The following is a 19,796-nucleotide window of genomic DNA, read 5'->3' as shown; positions in this document are numbered from 1 at the left end:
AATTTACCTAATAACACAGCCTGTTGCGATTTAACGGAGCGCAAATGTGAATTTCATCGTATTAAGGTACCTTTTTGCGTGCAAATATCGTTATGAGGGAGAAAATTCTCTTTGAGATAAACAGTAGAGTGGAAGCGAGTATATTACACGGATGTACCAGTTGATTCCCTCGAGTCACACCTGTCTTGTACATGTAGCGTAATTCGATTGAACGATTTTCACTCTTATTTCGAAAGGAGTAAGGTGCAAATAAAGTTCTTGATTTAAGACAAAACTTGTTAAGCGTTTTCACTGTTTATACATACAGCTGCTGACGTCAATACAAACGAAGTCGGGACCTTTTGTAATGTTGATTCTGTTTTAGGGAAATATTTTAAGCATTTTCGTCGGTATTCCTTTGTTTTGGATAAAGCGGGTAGATTTGTTTTTTTTACATTCAGTCTTGCACTACGTTCTCACTGATGTTTTGACATTTAAGTCGATTGGTATTTAAGTAGTTTAGTAAGATTTTTACAATGAGATTTACAATACAAAATAGGTACTTGTATTATTATGGATACGAGACTTGGTCCTGGTACCCAGAGAGGTAGATAAAAAACGTCTATGTCTCGGGACGCTCGACAGAAGTGATGACTGCTGCCGTATGTGTGAAAGAAAGGGAAGCCAGACGGAGTGACGCCGTAACGCGTTACGTTACTAAGCGGCTTACCCACTTCTTCAACCAAAACGGTCTCGAGCCGCCAGCATCCAGCGGCTTCCTGCAACCCGCCGTCTTCGGTCCACCTAATGGGGGGTCGACCAACACTGCGCTTTCCAGTGCGGGGTCGCCATTCCAGCACCTTGGGACCCCAACGTCCATCGGCTCTTCGAACTATGTGGCCTGCCCACTGCCACTTCAGCTTCGCGACTCGCTGAGATATGTCAGTGACTTTAGTTCGTCGGCGAATCTCCTCATTCCTGATTCGATCACGCAGAGAAAGAATATAGGTATTTTACTCAAATAATATTGACATAGGATTTGAAACTACTCTAGTATCAACAATTTGGGCAATTCGGGTAATTTCAATAATCGATGATCACACCTGATGTTAAGTGATGGATGATGCTGTCAAGTTATCGGAATAACAAGTTTATCTACCTACCTACGCGTTAATAAAATTGTTGGGAATTCTCATAATACTAATATTTTTCTGAACTTATTCATGTCTTTAAATTAAGTTTAACTGAAGAAATTTTTTCTTAAAAAGATCTGGTAAAATATCTAATGAATTTTTTATGAGCCATTTTATAGCTTGTCTTTTACGTTCCTAGTTCCAATATATTATTTAGTTTGTTCATACAATTTACAGTATCGAATGTCAATTTTTAATATCATAGCCCTCCTAAATAAGCCCTGTCTCTCTCAAAACGCTGAGGAATATCAAAGAGGTGTCAATCTTGTATTAATACCGCAATTATGGTACAAAATGACACGTGATAGTTCCCACGCGTCTTTTTGTTATTTTCCTAAAGAAAAAAACGACGAAGATCATTAGTATGACAAGTATAGACGTAAAGAAAAGTTACTTTGTATGATTTTTTCTTTTTTAAGTTAATAATTTTGAACAAAATCTGAATATGTTTCTATCAATTTTTTATGAACTTAAGGATGTATAAATATGTTTTGTAAAGTACTAAAAAACGACGAAGATGATGAAAATAATGTACTTGTGTTGTTTTGTGATGGTATTTTACGCTTTGTAGTATTTGATCCACCAGCGTTTTCATAAGCATTGCTAGATACGTAAAAACATTACATGAGTTAGTTACTTACGGGTCTATACACATTTATCTATTATGTTGATCGAAAAAATAATAAAGGCGTTGAATACTGAAAAATTCAAATTAGTCCAAGTCAAACATTGGTTAAATTGTTTTTCAGATAGCATGGGTACGGTGACAGTTGCCTTATGACGTTCACAATACGTACTAATATAGTGAATCGCGGCAAACTTTCAATAGTTAAACGAACTGTCACCGTACGCATGCTATCTGAAAAACACTATAGAAAAAAAATATCTGAAGTAGGCAATAAAACTAATAACGAGTATTCCTACTGAATTTACCTCTATACGTTTAAAACACTTTTGAGTATACTTGTACATGTATATTATTGTACGTAATGATAGTATGCTTTGTAAATAGGGTGTAAAATTTACACCAATCACTTCATATCAGACCATACGATGGACGAAACTCAAAAGATCTTCCATCGGGTCCTATTGTTTGCAGGAATAACAATTTTTGGAAAACCGGACCAAAACTACAAAAAATGGCTGCTCTTTCAATACTTCAATGTATTTATTGGATTTCTTACTTTTATGTTTACAACAATATTTGTTTTATCTAACGTTTCCGATATTCTGATATGCATACAAGGTGCTTGTATCTGGACCACAGGCGTTATAATGTTTATATCTCTTGGAATCTGTTTACTTTATCGGAAGGAGTTCAGGTCATTTCTAGATCAGATGGTGTTAGTCGATTATGCGTTGGAAATGCCTTTGATAAAACACATTTCTCAAATTCAAGTGGAACATGAGAAATTGCGACAGCTAAAGGAGCTAGTGAACAAGTCGCAGAAGAATTTGTTGAAATTAACAAGAATTCTATTGAAAGCTTACGTTTTTTCCGTCTGGTTGTGTGTGACTTTGTACTTATGTGGGCCGATATATCGCATGAGCGTGAGCCAGGATAAATCGCTGCGTTTGTTAGGTAAGACTGTCAATAATATTAAGACCACATTTTGTAATGATTTTATCTATACTAATGTTATAAAGCTGAAGAGTTTGTTTGTTTCAATGAACGCGCTTATCTTAGGAACTACTGGTCCGATTTGAAAAAATATTTCTGTGTTAGATAGCCCATTTATCGAGGAACGCTATAGGATATATATTATCCTTGTATTCCTACGGGGACGGGAACCACGCGGGTAAAACCACGCGGCGTCAGCTAGTTAATCAATGTTTATCATGGCACAGACCTTTAAGCTTGTTTAGGGTACTAGGATACCGGGATGCTACTGAGATTTTCTTGGAGGATGAGGAAGTGTTATTTGCCAAGACTAATGAAATCCGGTTTTCCATTTGGGTTTGAGGCTTCAAGCAGTCAGTTATCAGAGCTCCAGAGAACAAAACTCTTTATGTCGAGGATTATTGAATGCTTTTTACTCTGGCGCTTGATTCAAAAGTCAAATATGGTCTTTGGTTAAGTATCATCATCATCATAAACCACCCATATTTGGCTCACTGTTAAGCACGAGTCTCCTCTCAGAATGATAGGGGTTAGGTTATAATCAACCACGCTGGCCCGATGGCCGAAGCCGACAGTACAACGATTATATATATGCGATATATATTATATCGCAAGGCGTTTCCGCCTGCCGATCGTTACCCCTCTCTAACTCCCTACTCTTTACGGAATCAAGTCGCGCCTCCTTTTGTCGGCACGAGCCAACACGAGATCAAGCGACGTAATATCTGTCTCAGACTATCATGTCCTACACTTGATATTTAATTTCTTAAAATGCAAAGTTGAATGTGCCCCGGACCTAATTCAAATCTACCCTTTCCGAATCGAAGGTAGAGGTCATATCCACTGAGTTATCACGGCTCTGTAGATATATAAGTCAAGTAAAATAAACAAATTTTAATTAATTAATTTTCTATTTTATTTATTCTTATTTAAGTTTACAACTATTTCAGCTTTCGACATGTGGTTTCCTTGGGGGTTGGAAAACTTTACCGTCTATGTCGCCTCGTTTGTGTTCCACGCATACGCCGCGTTTTTGTGCTGCATCGGTATGTTGCTTATTTGATAACTTCACAGTTATTTGTGTTATGCTATTATTGCTCTACGAGCTACGGCCTACACAAACATAATGGTTGGTTCAAAATGCGTGTGTTGTGTGTGTGTGGTGTGCGTGGTGTGTGTAGGTATGTATTAAAAATTACTACGTGGAATGCAATGATTATTTTAGAATTTAAACTATCGTGAGTGTTATTCATATTAATTGATTATAAAACACGGCTAAAACTTTAAAACTCAGTTTGGATCGTGCCGCGATGCAAGAACCAGCTCATGACTAAGGGCCCCGTATGGGTTCGAAACTAGTCGGGCATACTCCGACCTAATATCACGTGAGTTTTAGCCGTGTTTCATAATCAATTAATGTGCAATGATTATTGATGTGAAACATCTATAGCGGCACGTAAAACCGATTTTTGGCCTGGCGATGCGTCGCCACGCCAGAATATATAATATATATGATGGTATATATTATATACAGTCTATAGTGTGTACGGCGTGGCGACGCGTCGCCATGCGCAATCGACTGTGCGATTCTCTCCCATTCGATCCGGCGTTAAGCCATCTCTCTCGCTACACTGAGCTCGGATACCTGTAGTGTATACTCCGTAGTGTTCTTTAACTTTTACAAACTAATGTCGACGTTTCACATCTGCCAGGCGTCCCGTGACGGATCACATTTTTTTATACTAAGAGTATAAATATATTATTACGTGCCTAAAAATCACCGCAAACAGTGATCCGAATTTAGCGACTCCACTGAGCACACTAGCACAATTTTGTGTTTACTTGCATTATATATTTATGTAGTTCTTACTGGTTTATCTACAAACATTGGCTCTGAGTGCACCAGAGGCCTAATAGGAAGTAACTGAGCATACTAGGTATATTGGCTTCAACTATTGTAATTTAGCATGTACTATCTATTATTTTCATATTCTATTTGTATATTATACTGGGTGTTTTTTACCTTTAAATAAACACTTATTATTTACATGACTTTAACTCTCACGACCGGCACAACATAAACATATATATAAGGCCAAAAAAAAACTTACTTAAATACGCAAAATAAATAAACATAAATATACGCTACATAAATCCGCTGCACCTGGCGGAGGATTCACCCCGGCAGGCAGATATGATTATTGTTATTTTCACTTACTAAATACACAACTCGACATTGTAGATAATATTTAGATTATGTGTTTAAATAACTTTCGTTTTTTAATAAGCGACTGAATGAAATTAAGTCAATTATCTACATTTGTCCGCCTCAGTTTTGATGCGCTATTGCTCTATCTCTAGTATAAAATATCGTTGGTAGAATGTCTAAAAATTACACTTCAGTAACATCTTTATCAGAGCAAATATTTTAGGAAACTTTCTTTTCAGCTTACGCTGGACTGCAATCAATGATAATTTTATTAGTTGCCCAAATTATCCGTCATTTGAGGATACTAACTTTTGTTCTACTGAATTTGAATGAATTGGTAGAAGAACTAGTAGAAGGGAAGGTGGAGTTATGGCAACCGGGATGCACTTTGATACTCTCGCAATGTGTGGACCATTACGTGAAAATCAAAAGGTAGTATACAATTTAAGTTTTCAAAACATTGTTGTCGTTTTTAAAATAGATCAGTTATATATAACACCCACGGAATAAAACGTTTGCTTTAGCGTTTTTTTTTATATTCTTTGATAATACCCCAATTCATTATAATTATCCTTAACAATGAATTTATAGTGTTCTTCTGGTAAACCCTTTAAATACAGATAAAATATTGATTAGGGTTAAGGATTATTATATAGATAACTATCTCTATCAGATTAATTACAAATGTTCTCAAATTAATAGTTCTATTTCAATTTGCTGAGTTTTTAAAAAGGTTTCTCATCTACTACAGATGATAGAAACTCTTTTAGCCACTTTTATAGCAAATAATTTCCGATAGCCTATAGATATTTAGGAATGATTTAAACGATTTTCAGGTTCGCGAATAGGCTGAATAGTATAACGCGGCCGTTCTATCTGGCGCTGATATTGGTTGCGATAATGCTTGTGTGCGTGTGCTCTGTGAAAATTGCTATTTCAGTAAGTATCTATAATTTATCAACTTATTTTGACGACCCAGGGCCAGGCCTACTTCCGTATAGGAAAGGGGATATGGAGCTTAGACCTACCACGCCGCTGCGGGGTGGCGGGCTTAGGGTGAACATATTTCATTAATTAACGACCGATAATCTGATAATTTTGGCTGGTGGGAGGCTTCGGTCGTGGCTAGTTACCACCCTACCGACAAAGACGTATCGCCAAGCGATTTAGCGTTCCGGTACGATGTCGTGTTGAAACCGAAAGGGGTGTGGATTTTCATCCTCCTCCTAACAAGTTAGCCCGTTTGCATCATCACTTACCATCAGGTGTGATTGTAGTCAAGGACTAACTTGTAAAGAATAAAAAAAAAAATATTAATGATAAATGACTGAGGCCGATGGGCTAAACGCGCTCTTCGAGGTGTGACACCGCCAACTTCCCCACACCGGACTGAGAATTTTACTAGTAACTGATAATTTCTCATTAGGTATCTCATAGCCTAACCCAGGATTCGAACCCAGGACCTCGTCATCCGATGCCACAAAGGCTAAACACAACGAGGAAATTTACTTGATAATAATGAATGCCTATAAATTATTATATCTATGAAAACGCGAGTTAGATTTTTGTCACCTATACAAAATATTTTAAAGAGTTTGTGGTATTTTATGGGGGTAAACTCTGGATCTACAAAACCGCCTTTGAAAATTCTTATATTACTACAAAGCTACGTTGTTTGTGAGTATTATATCCCTATATGCTCACAGGGATGGGAACTATGCGGGTGTAACCGCGGGGCGTCTGCTAGTAATGAATATTGCAGCAAATTCGCATTGAAGCAGCTTCTAAGTCGAAGCTCAGCGTTCCCTCTTTTGTAAAAAGAGAGTCTTGACTCTGCAGAGCTATTCAAAATAACACGAGCCGAGGACGTCGTTATTAGTTTTTTAGATTTTAGTAGGTACTTATAAAATCAGGGAAAGGATTCGCCGTCGTGTAATCTTGTCTAAAGTCTATCCCTCAGATCATACTTTTGTTTGGATCATCATTACCAACCTATGTTCGGCTCGCTGCCGAGTTCGAGTCTCCTCTCAGAATGGCTTAGGTTCAGAATTAAGAAAATTCTCCAAGTTTCCTCACGATGTTTTTCCTTTACCGTTTGACTCATGATATTTAATTTCTTAAAATGCACACAACTGAAAAGTTGGAGCTGCATGCCCCGGACCGGACTTTGTTGTGCACCGGCCTACGGCCGTGGGTTCGTAATAGGGCCTCCAACCGGGGCTATGACTGGGCATTTTACCCAAACACAAAAAACGCGCGGCCGTTGGCCGGAGGTTTGTAATAGAACCTCCGACCATGGCTATGGCTGGACATTTTACCCAAGTACAAAAAACGCGCGGCCTTCGGCCGCGCACTTTATCGTGCACCGGACTTCGGCCGGAGGTTTGTAATAGGACCTCCGACCGTGGCTATGGCTGGGCATTTTACCCGAATACGAAAAACGCGCACTTTATTGTACACCGACCTTCGGCCGGGGTATTGGTTGTTGGTTGTATTTTTCATACATAAAAGATCATGAAAATATAGGGGTGAAGGGGTCAAAAGTGTACATCGATTTTCACGCGTACGAAGTCGCGGGCATCTGCTAGTACTAAAATAAACGTTAAAAAACTATGGGATAAACATGGTGTTTGGGTAAACAAATGTGTTTTTCACAGGACAAGCTATCTCCCGATGTGATGAAGTATTACGTACACGAGATTTGTTTCATAATGGTGGTATTAATGTTTTGTTTTCTGGGTCAGCAAGTCGACAACGAGGTAAAATTAATCCATAATTAATTTGTTGTTCTGAGGGAGGAGGAACACGGTCATTAATGAGATATTTATTAGAGTGATGACAATGCTTTACCTTGGGCACTTCCCTTTATTGTAATTAAAGATAATAATCTATACTTATAATAAATCTGTAGAGAGGTCAATTCTTTACATGAAATATATTTCCAAAATCAAGGGGTGATTAGTGATCGATACTGATGCCAAAAATGTAATCAGTAAAATTTTTGTCTGTCTGTCTGTCTGCATGTTCGTTATAGAAACAAAAACTACTCGACGGATTATAACGAAACTTGGTACAATTATTTTTCATTCTCCTAGGCAAGTTATAGTATACTTTTAGCTTTACCTTGGGCACTTCCCTTTATTGTAATTAAAGATAATAATCTATACTTATAATAAATCTGTAGAGAGGTCAATTCTTTACATGAAATATATTTCCAAAATCAAGGGGTGATTAGTGATCGATACTGATGCCAAAAATGTAATCAGTAAAATTTTTGTCTGTCTGTCTGTCTGCATGTTCGTTATAGAAACAAAAACTACTCAACGGATTATAACGAAACTTGGCACAATTATTTTTCATTCTCCTAGGCAAGTTATAGTATACTTTTCATCACGATACAATCAATATGAGCAGAGCAGTGAAGGGAAATGTTGGGAAAACGGGAGAAGTTACTCCAGTTTTACAGTGATACTACTGTAAGGGCTGGATTCAAAAGGTCTTCGTCCGCCCTTCATAATTCCGTATGCGTATTTGGGATCAACAGAAAATAAAATAAAACGAACACGTTTAGAGATCTTTTTACACTAATTTGATACATTATTATCACTCTGTTAATTTTTATTTTAAAACTCGGATTTGTCATCAGCTTATTCCGACGAAAATTTGCTATTTTTCGTAAAATCAGATGAATCGTAATATAATATTCTATTTTTATTTTTCAGTGTGAAAAATTAGAAAAGGCTGTCACAGAGAAATGGTATATCTTCAGCAGCCAGCACCGGGTGAATGTCCGGATATTCGAGATGGCGGTGAGTCAGAGGATGCCCATATACATTTTTGGCTCGATCGCTTTATCTCTGCCGACGTTCACTTGGGTGAGATTCAACACAATATTAATTTATTTATTGTAATTTATTGTAATACTTAGTTATCTGATGGCGTGATATAGTGGATTATTACAGTACTTACATCAAAGCGTTTCCCCTGTTTCCTCTGGATTGTGTAATAGGTATTTTTATTCACGTCGTAATATTACCAGTTTGTATGGGAAAGTTTTATCGTTATTCAAATACTAATTCTTGCTTTCATACACATACCCGTAGAAAAGTTTAATAATTCGTTATATGTGTATCAGTCGGAGTATTCAATGATACTGTTACTATCGCGTTAACGTAAACGCGAATTTATATGCAACTAGTAGATGCCGCGTGATTTTACCCGTGTGGTTCCTTTTCCAGTAGGAATACAGGGATAAAATATAGCCTATAGCCTTCCTCGATAAATGGGCTATCTAACACTACCAACTAACATAATTTTTCAAATCGGACCAGTAGTTCCTGAGCTTAATTCCCTAGATGAGTGACTCATTTTGTATTTTTATTTCAGTTTATCAAGACAGGGATGTCCTTCTTCACGTTAGTGATGTCAGTTTTAAACGAATAATTAAATGATTATTAAATAGTATTTGTTGTTTTTTTATGATATTAGCTGATTCGGAAAACATTGTTCTGCCAAATAAACCTCTTTTATCCAAAAAATCTCAAACCACAATTAAAAATGAAGTGAGAATTAATTACACTCTCGATCAAGTCATCAATATTCTCTTTCAGTGCGCTTTCATTTGAGGCTCGAGTATATTAACATGTCCAAAAACACTCGCAAATACAAAAAATAACCTTTAATACAAAAAAAAAACAATTGAAATCGCTTCATCCGTTCGGGAGCTATATGGTGCCACAGACAGACAGAAAAACAGACACATCAAACTTAAAACACCCCTCATTTTGCATACAATAACCCATATTCGGCTCACTGCTGAGCTCGAGTCTCCTCTCAGAATGAGAGGAGTTAATAGTCTACCACGCTGGCCCAATGCGGATTGGCAGACTTCACACACGCAGAGAATTAAGACAATTCTCTGGTATGCAGGTTTCGTCACGATGTTTTCCTTCACCGTTTGAGACACGTGATATTTAATTTCTTAAAATGCACATAACTGAAAAGTTGGGGGTGCGTGCCCCGGACCGGATTCGAACTCACATCCTCCAGAATCAGAGGCAGAGGTCATATTCACTGGGCTATCACGGCTCTTATATTGTCTCAATAGTATTGGTACAGATTTATTATACCCTTGCAGAACAAATCCACAGTCAAAAGTTTATGATAGGATATTTATGCCGCTGTCACAGTTTATAACAGACTTCGTGATCATCCATGACACTGACTGAAAACCTTGCTGCTCCATGCCGCTGACATTTCAATAAATTACCATCAGTGTCAATTGAGTTGCCCATATTTCATAAAACAAGAGAATCAGAGCAAGTCTTCTTAGGGTTTGTGCAAACGGAGCGTGTGCGACGAGCAATATTTAAATATTATAAAACATTTGTATTTTTTTTTCAACGACAAGTCAAACTGTGACCACATCCAAGGTTTATGGATGATGCAGTGCAACTGCAAGATGGTAGTAGACTAACCTGGAGAGATACAAGTTTTTACGCGGCATCAACGAAATAAATGAATTTTGAATTGAATTTGAATTAAAAATCGAACACTATGTTGAAAATCAACGTCCCTACTACGCAAGAGAGGTTGTCATTTTGACTTCCTCTCTGACAAATCCTAGGATCCGTGGAGCATTTCTATTAAGTTAATTTTTCGAAAGTAGCTTCATCTTGATGAGACGCTTAACTTTTTTATTTACGAAAATTCTTGATTCTGGTAGTTAACTGGGTTACCAGGTAATGAAAATTTCTGAGCGTCGGAACGAGATAATATACCATGCAATTTGTAGGACATTTTGGTAAAAAGAAGTAGATAGTAGTTAGTAAAAAACAGCTGGTTATTAACTTTTAATAACCTCGTTATTGATACACGTTGGGATATAAATAGCTCATCTTACTTTTCCAATAGTAATTAAGACAAACTATTATCTACCTATACATATAATAAAATAAAACTATACATTTATTCGGAATAAACCAAACGTTACCGTGGCATAACTGACGCTAGCGCCATCTGGAATCTATACTTATAACACGAATTCTGTACATTTTGTACATTGAAGATATTTTGAAAATTTTTTTTGGGGGGCATTATATAATCGATACTGAAGGTTAAAATATTTTTTTTCGATTTTTTGTCTGTCTGTCTGTCCGTGTTTTTTTGTTATTCGGGCATCACGCTGAAACTACTGAATCAATTTAAATGAAACTTGGCACGGTTCAAGACCATAATACGGAGAAGTTTATAGGTACTTTAAATTGCGACAATAAAATAAGAAGGGGGTGAAATAGGGGTTGAAAGTTTACATTCCACGACGACAAAGTCGCGGGTGTCCGCTAGTATTACTTACAGTAGTGGTTAGTAACTCTCTGAAACATAACCAAAAACATCTTAGTCTTTAAGCACCCTTGTAATACCTTTTGACCCGTTTGTACACTATCCATCAATGTCTCTCTTTAGAAAGTTAGCTTAAAGCCATCTTAATGAAGTTATCCAGTGAAAACTGGATAAGTCTCTTTTTTTGCTACCAACTAGTAAAGTCAAAGGAACAGAGAAAAAGCTAGCTTGATATTAACCTTATTAATGAATTTATACGGATTTATACTGAAACATTTATTAACTTGTGATTATAAATTTTTAAGTAAACTAACTGTACAATATGTTTACAGTGTCTGTGCCAAGGTTATTTTATAATATTGCCAAAATAATAAATTACCTTAAATTATCACACTAATATTATAAATGCGAAAGTTTGTGTGTAAGTGTGTGTGTATGTTTGTTCCTAATTTACGCTGCGGCTTCTGAAGCGATTTGGCTGAAATTTGGAATGGAAATAGATTTCATTCTGGATTAACACATAGGCTACTTTTCATCCCGGAAAAATCTATGGTTCCCGCGGGATTTGTGAAAAACTGAATAATTCTACGCGGACGAAGTGGCGGGCGTCGGTTAGTTGAATATAAGTTGGCCGAATAACCTTTTGAAAGTTCACGATAGATAGATCCAATGCATCGATATTACCTATAACTTTTAATTTTTTTCGTCGTTTTGATTAATCATCGTAGGCTTCCTCTATCCTAAAACAGAGAGCATTTTATATTGGTGCTACTATGACAATTATAATAAAGAGAACATTCTGTGGAACAAAATAACTGGTTATAATACAAACGACGTATTCTACTGGCATTCAAAGCTCACAATTCGTTAAGGAAAGCATTGATGACGCAGAATGCCGACGTAGAACTGAATCAGGCTTGCAAATTAAAGACCTGCAATTACAGTATTTACCTACCGAGCAACTGTGTGCACTTAATACTGACTGCCTGTATCTTAAGTGTACCGCAAATACATATATTATATACTTATTTGAGTGTTATTTTATCCTACTAATCCTACTAACATTATAAACGCGAAAGTTTGTATGGATGTTTGGATGTTTGTTTCTCTTTAACGCCGCTACTACTGAAGCGATTTGGCTGAAATTTGTAATGGAAATAGACTTTTTATCCCAAAAAAATCCTTAGTTTCCCGAGATTTGCGAAAACTGATGATTTTGATGATATGAATGTTGTTGCTCTTTCACGTCTCGACTACTGAACCGAATTAGCTGAACTCAATTTGGTATTGAGATATATTATAGCCTGGATTAACACATAGGCTACTTTTTATCCCGGAAAATCCATGGTTCCCGAGAGATTTCTGAAAAACTAAATTCCACGCGGACGAGGTCGGGGGCGGCTGCTAGTATTATAAATGCAAAAGTTTGTATAGATGTTTGTAACTCTTTAACGGCGTTACTACTGAAGCGATTTGGCTGAAATTTAGAATGGGAATAGATTTTACTCTGGATTAACACATACACTGCTTTTCATCCCGGAAAATCCGTGGTTACATGAGCATTTTAAGAAATTAAATATCACGTGTCTCAAACGGTGTAGGAAACCATCGTGGGGAAACCTGCCTATCCGAGAATTTTTTAATTCTCTAGGTTTGTGATGTGTGCCAATCCGTATTAGGCTAGCGTGGTGGACTAACGCCTAACCTCCTCTCATCCCGAGAGGAGACTCGTACTCAACAGTGAGCACATAATGCATGCATTCTAACTAATACACACATGAAACATGGTAAATTGTAATTCATAAGAGTAAACAAATGGTTTAATAAACTGTATTGTGTTCAATCCCCGAGCTCCATTGCCTCAATACGCAATTAGTACTTCGATGTTTTTGCTTCTCCCGCGGTGAACGCGAACTGAAATTGAATTTGATTGGTAGCTGGAAATATTGTTAACTTTAATTAATTAAATGTACTGTTTTAGACGGGAAAACAAATCATATTACACTTATTAAATGTGAAAGCTTTTGAAGATGTTTGGATGTAAACATTTTTAGATTACTGTGTACCTACATCACAGAATAAAGAATAACCCCAGAAAGAGTCTTTATAAGCAGCGTGGTAAAGCCGGTGAAACCCATAAAAAACCAAACGTCACGCGGCTCTAAACATTTTTATCGTGACGTCCGCATTTTTCATACTTATTATTCCAACAATTACGTTAATTGATATAATAATCAATAATTACCAATTAAAAAATACTCCTTATTTCTTTAGTTAATGTTAGGGTTTTAAAACAATTTTTTTTTAAATATTTGCCATATTTTTTATAATATTCCCATCCCCCTCCAACTAGTCGGGAAAGACTGTGCTAGGAGTGGGTACGACAATAGACCAACGGGGCGGGGATCGAACCACTACCCCTCGGTGATGAGTCCGAGCGGTTGGACTCATTCAGGCATTATACTCCATTTTTCTTGAATAATATTGAAAATTACTGATGCAACGCTTGTATTCATTTTTGAATTTGTATTTGGAGCGGCTACGACACCGTCGTATTCCGTGCACTCCATCTGTTTAATCTGTGACCTACATAAAATAAAACTGTAACGAGTCAAATTCTGTAAGTACATTGAAGACATTGAAAATTTTAGTTGGAGGGTTATATAAGTTATATAATTAATACTGAAGTCAGTCTGTCTGTTCGTATTTTTGTTGAGCTAGCATCAAGCTAAAACTACTGAATGAATTTAGATGAAACTTGGCACGATTTGAGACCAAAATACAAAGAAAGGTAAAGGATGCATTTTGTCATGAAAATTAAATCAAAAGGGGGTACAAAAATTGTATATAAAGTCCCTAATTTTTCAAGTAACATTTGTAAAAGTTGGTATGTCTACTATTAGAAATATACTAATAATAATGTAATTCATTTTAAAAATTCTACCCTTAAAGGATTAAAAGGGGTTGAAGTTTTTTAAATATATATCGTTCATGAAATAGGGCTAGGTTGGCAGTTTACTAACAGACCAAAATAATGAATAGGCCAGCTGATCAATATCTGTCATTATCAAGATAATTATCATCGCATCCGATGAACTCACAACTAGTTTGTCCATAGGCCATTTTATCACGCAGAAATACTTCGAGTATATCTCTAACTGATTGAGTCATTGTCATTTTTCAATATAAGGCCCACAGTTTATAGTAAAATTAACGCAGCATTAAATTATCAAAATACACATTGTTCGAAAACTTTCGCCGTCAAACACTGTAGAACTGTAGCCCAATATATTTCAGTGCTTTAGACAAAAAAGATATCCATGCAAGTACCAAGCCGTGATTGCCCAGTGGATATGACCTCTGCCTCCGATTCCGGAGGGTGTGGGTTCGAATCCGGTCCGGGGCATGCACCTCCAACTTTTCAGTTGTGTGCGTTTTAAGAAATTAAATATCACGTGTCTCAATCGGTGAAGGAAAACATCGTGAGGAAACCTGCATACCAGAGAATTATCTTAATTCTCTGCGTGTGTGAAGTCTGCCAATCCGCATTGTTCCAGCGTGGTGGACTATTGGCCTAACCGCTCTCATTCTTAGAGGAGCTCAGCAGTGAGCGGAATATGGGTTGATGACGAAGTACCAAGATTGATCAAAAACGGGTCAAATATCCTCTGAAATTGCAGACCCGAGCAAACAAATCTTTCCTCTTCACAATATCAGTACGGACTCTATAATAGGTTCATACACATCTATTGTTACTCCTAATTAGTACTTGTTCACAATGGGTAAAAGCACATGCTTTCGAATGTGGAAATGGAATTAAAACAGCGGGGGCGAGGGATTACGGGAATTTTATTCAGTAGCAAGCAAGTCGGTCGCTTCAGAACGCAATTAGTTCGGGAATGTTTATTTTTTCCCCGGCCGCGCGAGCCTCGCTATCGAGTTTGATTGGTGCATGTTGGCCCGGGAATATCGGTAATGGGGTGATTCAACGGCGCTCTCATTTAGCATCACGGTGTTATTGGAGCGAGACGAGCTACCAGAGATTACGAGAATCATCATCATCATTGCAGGACAATTTGGCTGGTGGGAGGTTTCGACCGTGGCTCGTTACTACCCTACCGGCAAAGACGTAACTACCGCTAATCGATTTAGCGTGCCGGTACGATGCCGTGTAGAAACCGAAAGGGGTGTGGATTTTCATCCTCCTCCTAACAAGTTAGCCCGCTTCCGTCAGGTGAGATTGTAGTCAAGGGCTAGCTTGTAAAGAATAAAAAAAAAACAACATTAACCTCTTGTAAGAACAAATCGAGCCGTGATAGCCCAATGGATATGACCTCTGCCTGTGATTCCGGAGGATGTGGGTTCGAATCCGGTCCGGGGCATGCACCTCCAATTTTTCAGTTGTGTGCATTTTAAGAAATTAAATATCACATGTCTCTTGGTGCAGGAAAACATCGTGAGGAAACCTGCATACCTACCAAAGAATTTTCTTAATTCATATAAGGTTTACTACGACTTTTGAAACGTCACAATTGACTATTTGTAAAAACTACCACCGGTTCAGAAGGCTGGGAATTAATTCAACAGTTACTCTTTCAGATAATCATACATTATTAAAATTTACAACTAAAATCCAATTTCTTTTATTTTTACTTCTTGTGTGAAGATGGAAGCTGATCAAATGGCCTCCATGTATCAAGTATTTTTGTTGATTATAATAAAGAAACAAATTAAAAATTATTTGTCTTGTCTTTGACCCACAATTTATCAGGGGGAAATATTATCTTGTTATCGCGTGAATCGAAGTCTGGAAAACGGTCCATTACCGTGGCTCGTTACGTTCATAATTATGTCCGACTCCCTGATTATCACAACAAAGTTTAAACTGCATATTCAAGATTAATAATAAATGGTTTCTTCCTGGGTACAAGGTCTAGGTCCAGCCCCTGTAGCCAAGTGGCACGTCGATTCTCTTTCTACGATCGCAAACGCTTCGGAAACTAGAAAAATGTATGGGAATGACAGATCTTGATCACGTGGCCTGTCGATAGCAAATGTCATTCCCATACATCTTTCTAGTTTCCGAAGCGTTTGCGATCGTAGAAAGAGAAACGACGTCACTTGGCTAGAGGGCAGTAGAATAAATCTATACTAATATTGTAAAAAGGTGAAGTTTGTGGTTTTGTAAGGGGTAATCTCTATTTCTACTGATCTGATTTTAAAAATTATTTTACCACTTGGCACGTTATTTGTTAGTGTCATATGGTATATTTTATCCCCGTATTCTTACTAAAACGGGATCTACGTGGGTGAAACTGTGAGGCGTCGGCTAGTCGTAATATAAAACCAGTGCATAGAAACAGTATTGATCAGTGGCGTGCACGTCATAGATGTATAAACGAATTGCAAACCCTGAGCATTAATTAATTCGGTTATCAACCCATATTCGGCTTACTGCTGAGCTCGAGTCTCCTCCCAGAATGAGAGGGGTTAGGCCTTAGTCCACCACGCTGGCCCAGATTGACAGACTTCACACACACAGAAAAATTAGTAATTAAGAGAAAAAATTAAGAAAATTCTCTGGTATACAGGTTTCCTCACGATGTTTTCCTTCACCGTTTGGAACACGTGATATATAATTTCTTAAAATGCAGACAACTCAAAAGTTAGAAGTGCATGCCCCGGACCAGATTCGAACCCACAACCTCCGGAATCGGAGGCAGAGGTCATATCCACTGAAATTAGCATCAATTACAAACCTAAATTGGACGAGGAATTTTCCAAAACGTACAATTTGTAAAGAGTCTACCCTAGTTAAAAACCATGTGAACGCCACTGGTATTGATAAATCAAAACAATAAACACGTCTCATACAATGTATCATCATGTCGTATTACTATTATGCTATTATTCCTATGTACCCGGTCCCACTTTGACCCTTTTGCGTCATTAGGACTTCCCATTTATTGCTCATCTTAAATGTCCATACAGATACACGAAGAGCTGTGGCTTTTAGGCGGGCGGGCGGGATTAGGGAAACAACCTCGAGATGATTAATTTGCTTTTTGCTTAATCATTTCTGTTTACATTGCGTGTAGTCTGAAATGTATTTACATTCATTATTACTTTGACGAACGAGCTGCATGGTAGTGCCCTGCCTTTTGTATTAAGGCTGTAGGTTCAATCTGTAACATGTTTTGGTTATTTACACGATAGTAAAAACGAGAGACGGCTGGTGGGAGGCTTCGGCTGTGGCTACCGCCGTGGTACCGCCAAGCGATTTAGCGTTCCGATATGATGTCGCGTAGAAACCGAAAGGGATTTTCATCCTCCTCCTAACAAATTAGCCCGCATCCATCATAGATTGCATCATCACTTACCATTAGGTGAGATTGTAGTCAATAGCTTTTGACTACAAACTTGTAAAGAATAAAAAAAAACCGTGATAGCCCAGTGATTATATGATTCGGAGGGTGTGAGTTCGAATCCAGTCCGGGGCATGCTCCAACTTATCAGCTGTGAACATTTTAAGAAATTAAATATCACGTCTCTCAAAACGGCGAAGGATAAACATTGTGAGGTAACCTACATACCAGAGAATTTTCTTAATTCTCTACGTGTATGAAATCAGGCAATCTGCATTGGCCCAGCGTGGTTTACTATTGGCCTAACCCCTCTCATTCTGAGAGTGATTCGAGCTCAGCAGTGAGCCGAATATGGGTTGATAATGATGATGATGACACGATAATAAAACACAAACCGGCTTTTTTAAATCTTTTGTCTGTCTGTCTGTTTGTTTGTTTGGGCTCATCTTTTTTTTTAAAACAATATTTCCCATATATTTTAAATATGACCAATATTCCCATCTAACTTTAACTAGTTGGAAAAGACTGTAAAAGACTGTGCCAGGAGTGGCTACGACAATAGACCAACGGACGGGGATCGAACCGACACCAGACGGGGATCTTGGTGACGAGTCCCGCCCCCTTACCGTTGAGGTATTGAGGCTATAAATCTTTGGAACGGCTGAACTGATTTTAATGAAATTCATTAAAGATAGAGAACATAAACGACATTTCTATGCTATTTTTATGCCAGAATTTCGCCGATTTAAATATGAAAAAATGCGTCATAACTAATACTGACGTATTAGTTATGACGCGGTTATAAACAGTACGTCCGGTAATAAACAGTACGTCCATATAGTTTAAGTTTCAAAAGCTCAACGGTAAGAGGACTGGACTCATCACCAAGAAGTGGTGGTTCGATCCCCGCCCGTAAGACTATTGTCGTACCCACTCCTAACACAGCCTTTTCCGACTACTTGAAGGGGAATGAGATTATTGGTCATATTTAAAATATATGACAAATATTTTTTTCTTAAGTTAAATTGGTAACAAATAACTAAACATCCTACTAATATTATAAACGCAAAAGTTTGTATGGATGTTTGTTTGGATGTTTGTTACCTACTCTTTGACACCGCAACCGAAATTTGGAATGGAAATAAATTTTACTCTGGATTATCACATAGGCTACTTTTAATCCCGGAAAAATCCATGGTTCCCGAGGGATTTGTGTAAAACTAAATTTCACGCGGACAAAGACGCGGGCGTCCGCTAGTTTTTTTATAAAGTGCACCAAATTCGTGAGGACAAAGTCATAAGCGTTAGCTAGCTATATAAAATATATATTAGCTATGCTATCAATAAATATCTTATTCATTACGCGCGACTTCATACGCGTGAATTTCAGTTTTTTTTTATATAAACCTTAGGAAACTACTGTTTTGTTCAAATACTATTATTTTGAAATTACAGACCTACTTTTATTTTATTTATTCAATTTTATTTATATGAATGTATTGAGTATTGATATAATCCATCAGGTATCTTAGAACACACATAACACAGATAAAGCTCTTTAAGTACCCATAAACAAGGCAGGCTTACTTTAGGTCTGTAATACGAGTAGGTTAGGGCTAGACAGCGATGTGTGTACTTACCTATTGTACAAAATTAATTTAATTTTCATCTATTACCTACTTTTACTACTATAGGCACATATTCTACTAGTAAACTGTCTTGTGGGTTCTGGAGATAGTGTGGTACATGTGTGGGGTTACAGCCTTAAATTTACAAAAAACGGATTTAATTAATTTTAATAAAGTTTTATATGCGCATCTTTTGTAAACCTTTAGACTCGGCAAAGGTATTTGAATGATATAAATATACGGAGCCAGTAAGCTTAATATTTGACATATAAACTTTTACAGGTTTCAAAAAAATAATATGCGCACGACTTTACAAAGTCCAAGAGAAAAGTAAAAACATTTAAAACCTCCTCGCGTGCCCCTGCAATTTAGTTACAACCCTAGACCTCATTTGAGCGCACGCCTAAGCGTCTTTATTAGGGTTGCCTCCAAATATACAAGTATAGTTCAGACTTTCGC

General features: G+C 37.3%; 1 protein-coding gene across 1 annotated transcript; it reads left to right on the top strand.

The window, feature by feature from the left end:
- Positions 1 to 2,225: 2,225 nt before the first annotated feature.
- On the top strand, positions 2,226 to 9,466 carry LOC112044424 (uncharacterized). The gene is made up of 7 exons (XM_024080272.2): positions 2,226 to 2,754; positions 3,744 to 3,839; positions 5,242 to 5,434; positions 5,839 to 5,941; positions 7,660 to 7,761; positions 8,725 to 8,877; positions 9,389 to 9,466. The coding sequence occupies exons 1-7, from the start codon at positions 2,226 to 2,228 to the stop codon at positions 9,443 to 9,445; spliced, it is 1,233 nt and encodes a 410-aa protein (XP_023936040.2). The 3' UTR covers positions 9,446 to 9,466.
- Positions 9,467 to 19,796: the final 10,330 nt, after the last annotated feature.

This window comes from Bicyclus anynana, chromosome 2 (genome assembly GCF_947172395.1).
Source record: "Bicyclus anynana chromosome 2, ilBicAnyn1.1, whole genome shotgun sequence".
Taxonomy (NCBI): Eukaryota; Metazoa; Arthropoda; class Insecta; order Lepidoptera; family Nymphalidae; genus Bicyclus; species Bicyclus anynana.
The sequence above is the reverse complement of the archived record's forward strand: the minus strand, read 5'-3'. Positions and strand labels throughout refer to the sequence as shown.

Bases quoted from the DNA above. Each gene is read 5' to 3' on its own strand.
- LOC112044424 (XM_024080272.2), top strand. From the start codon at position 2,226: ATGGACGAAACTCAAAAGATCTTCCATCGGGTCCTATTGTTTGCAGGA. The intron at 5,942-7,659 runs GTAAGTATCTAT...TGTTTTTCACAG, and splicing joins CTGTGAAAATTGCTATTTCA to GACAAGCTATCTCCCGATGT. The intron at 7,762-8,724 runs GTAAAATTAATC...TTTATTTTTCAG, and splicing joins GTCAGCAAGTCGACAACGAG to TGTGAAAAATTAGAAAAGGC.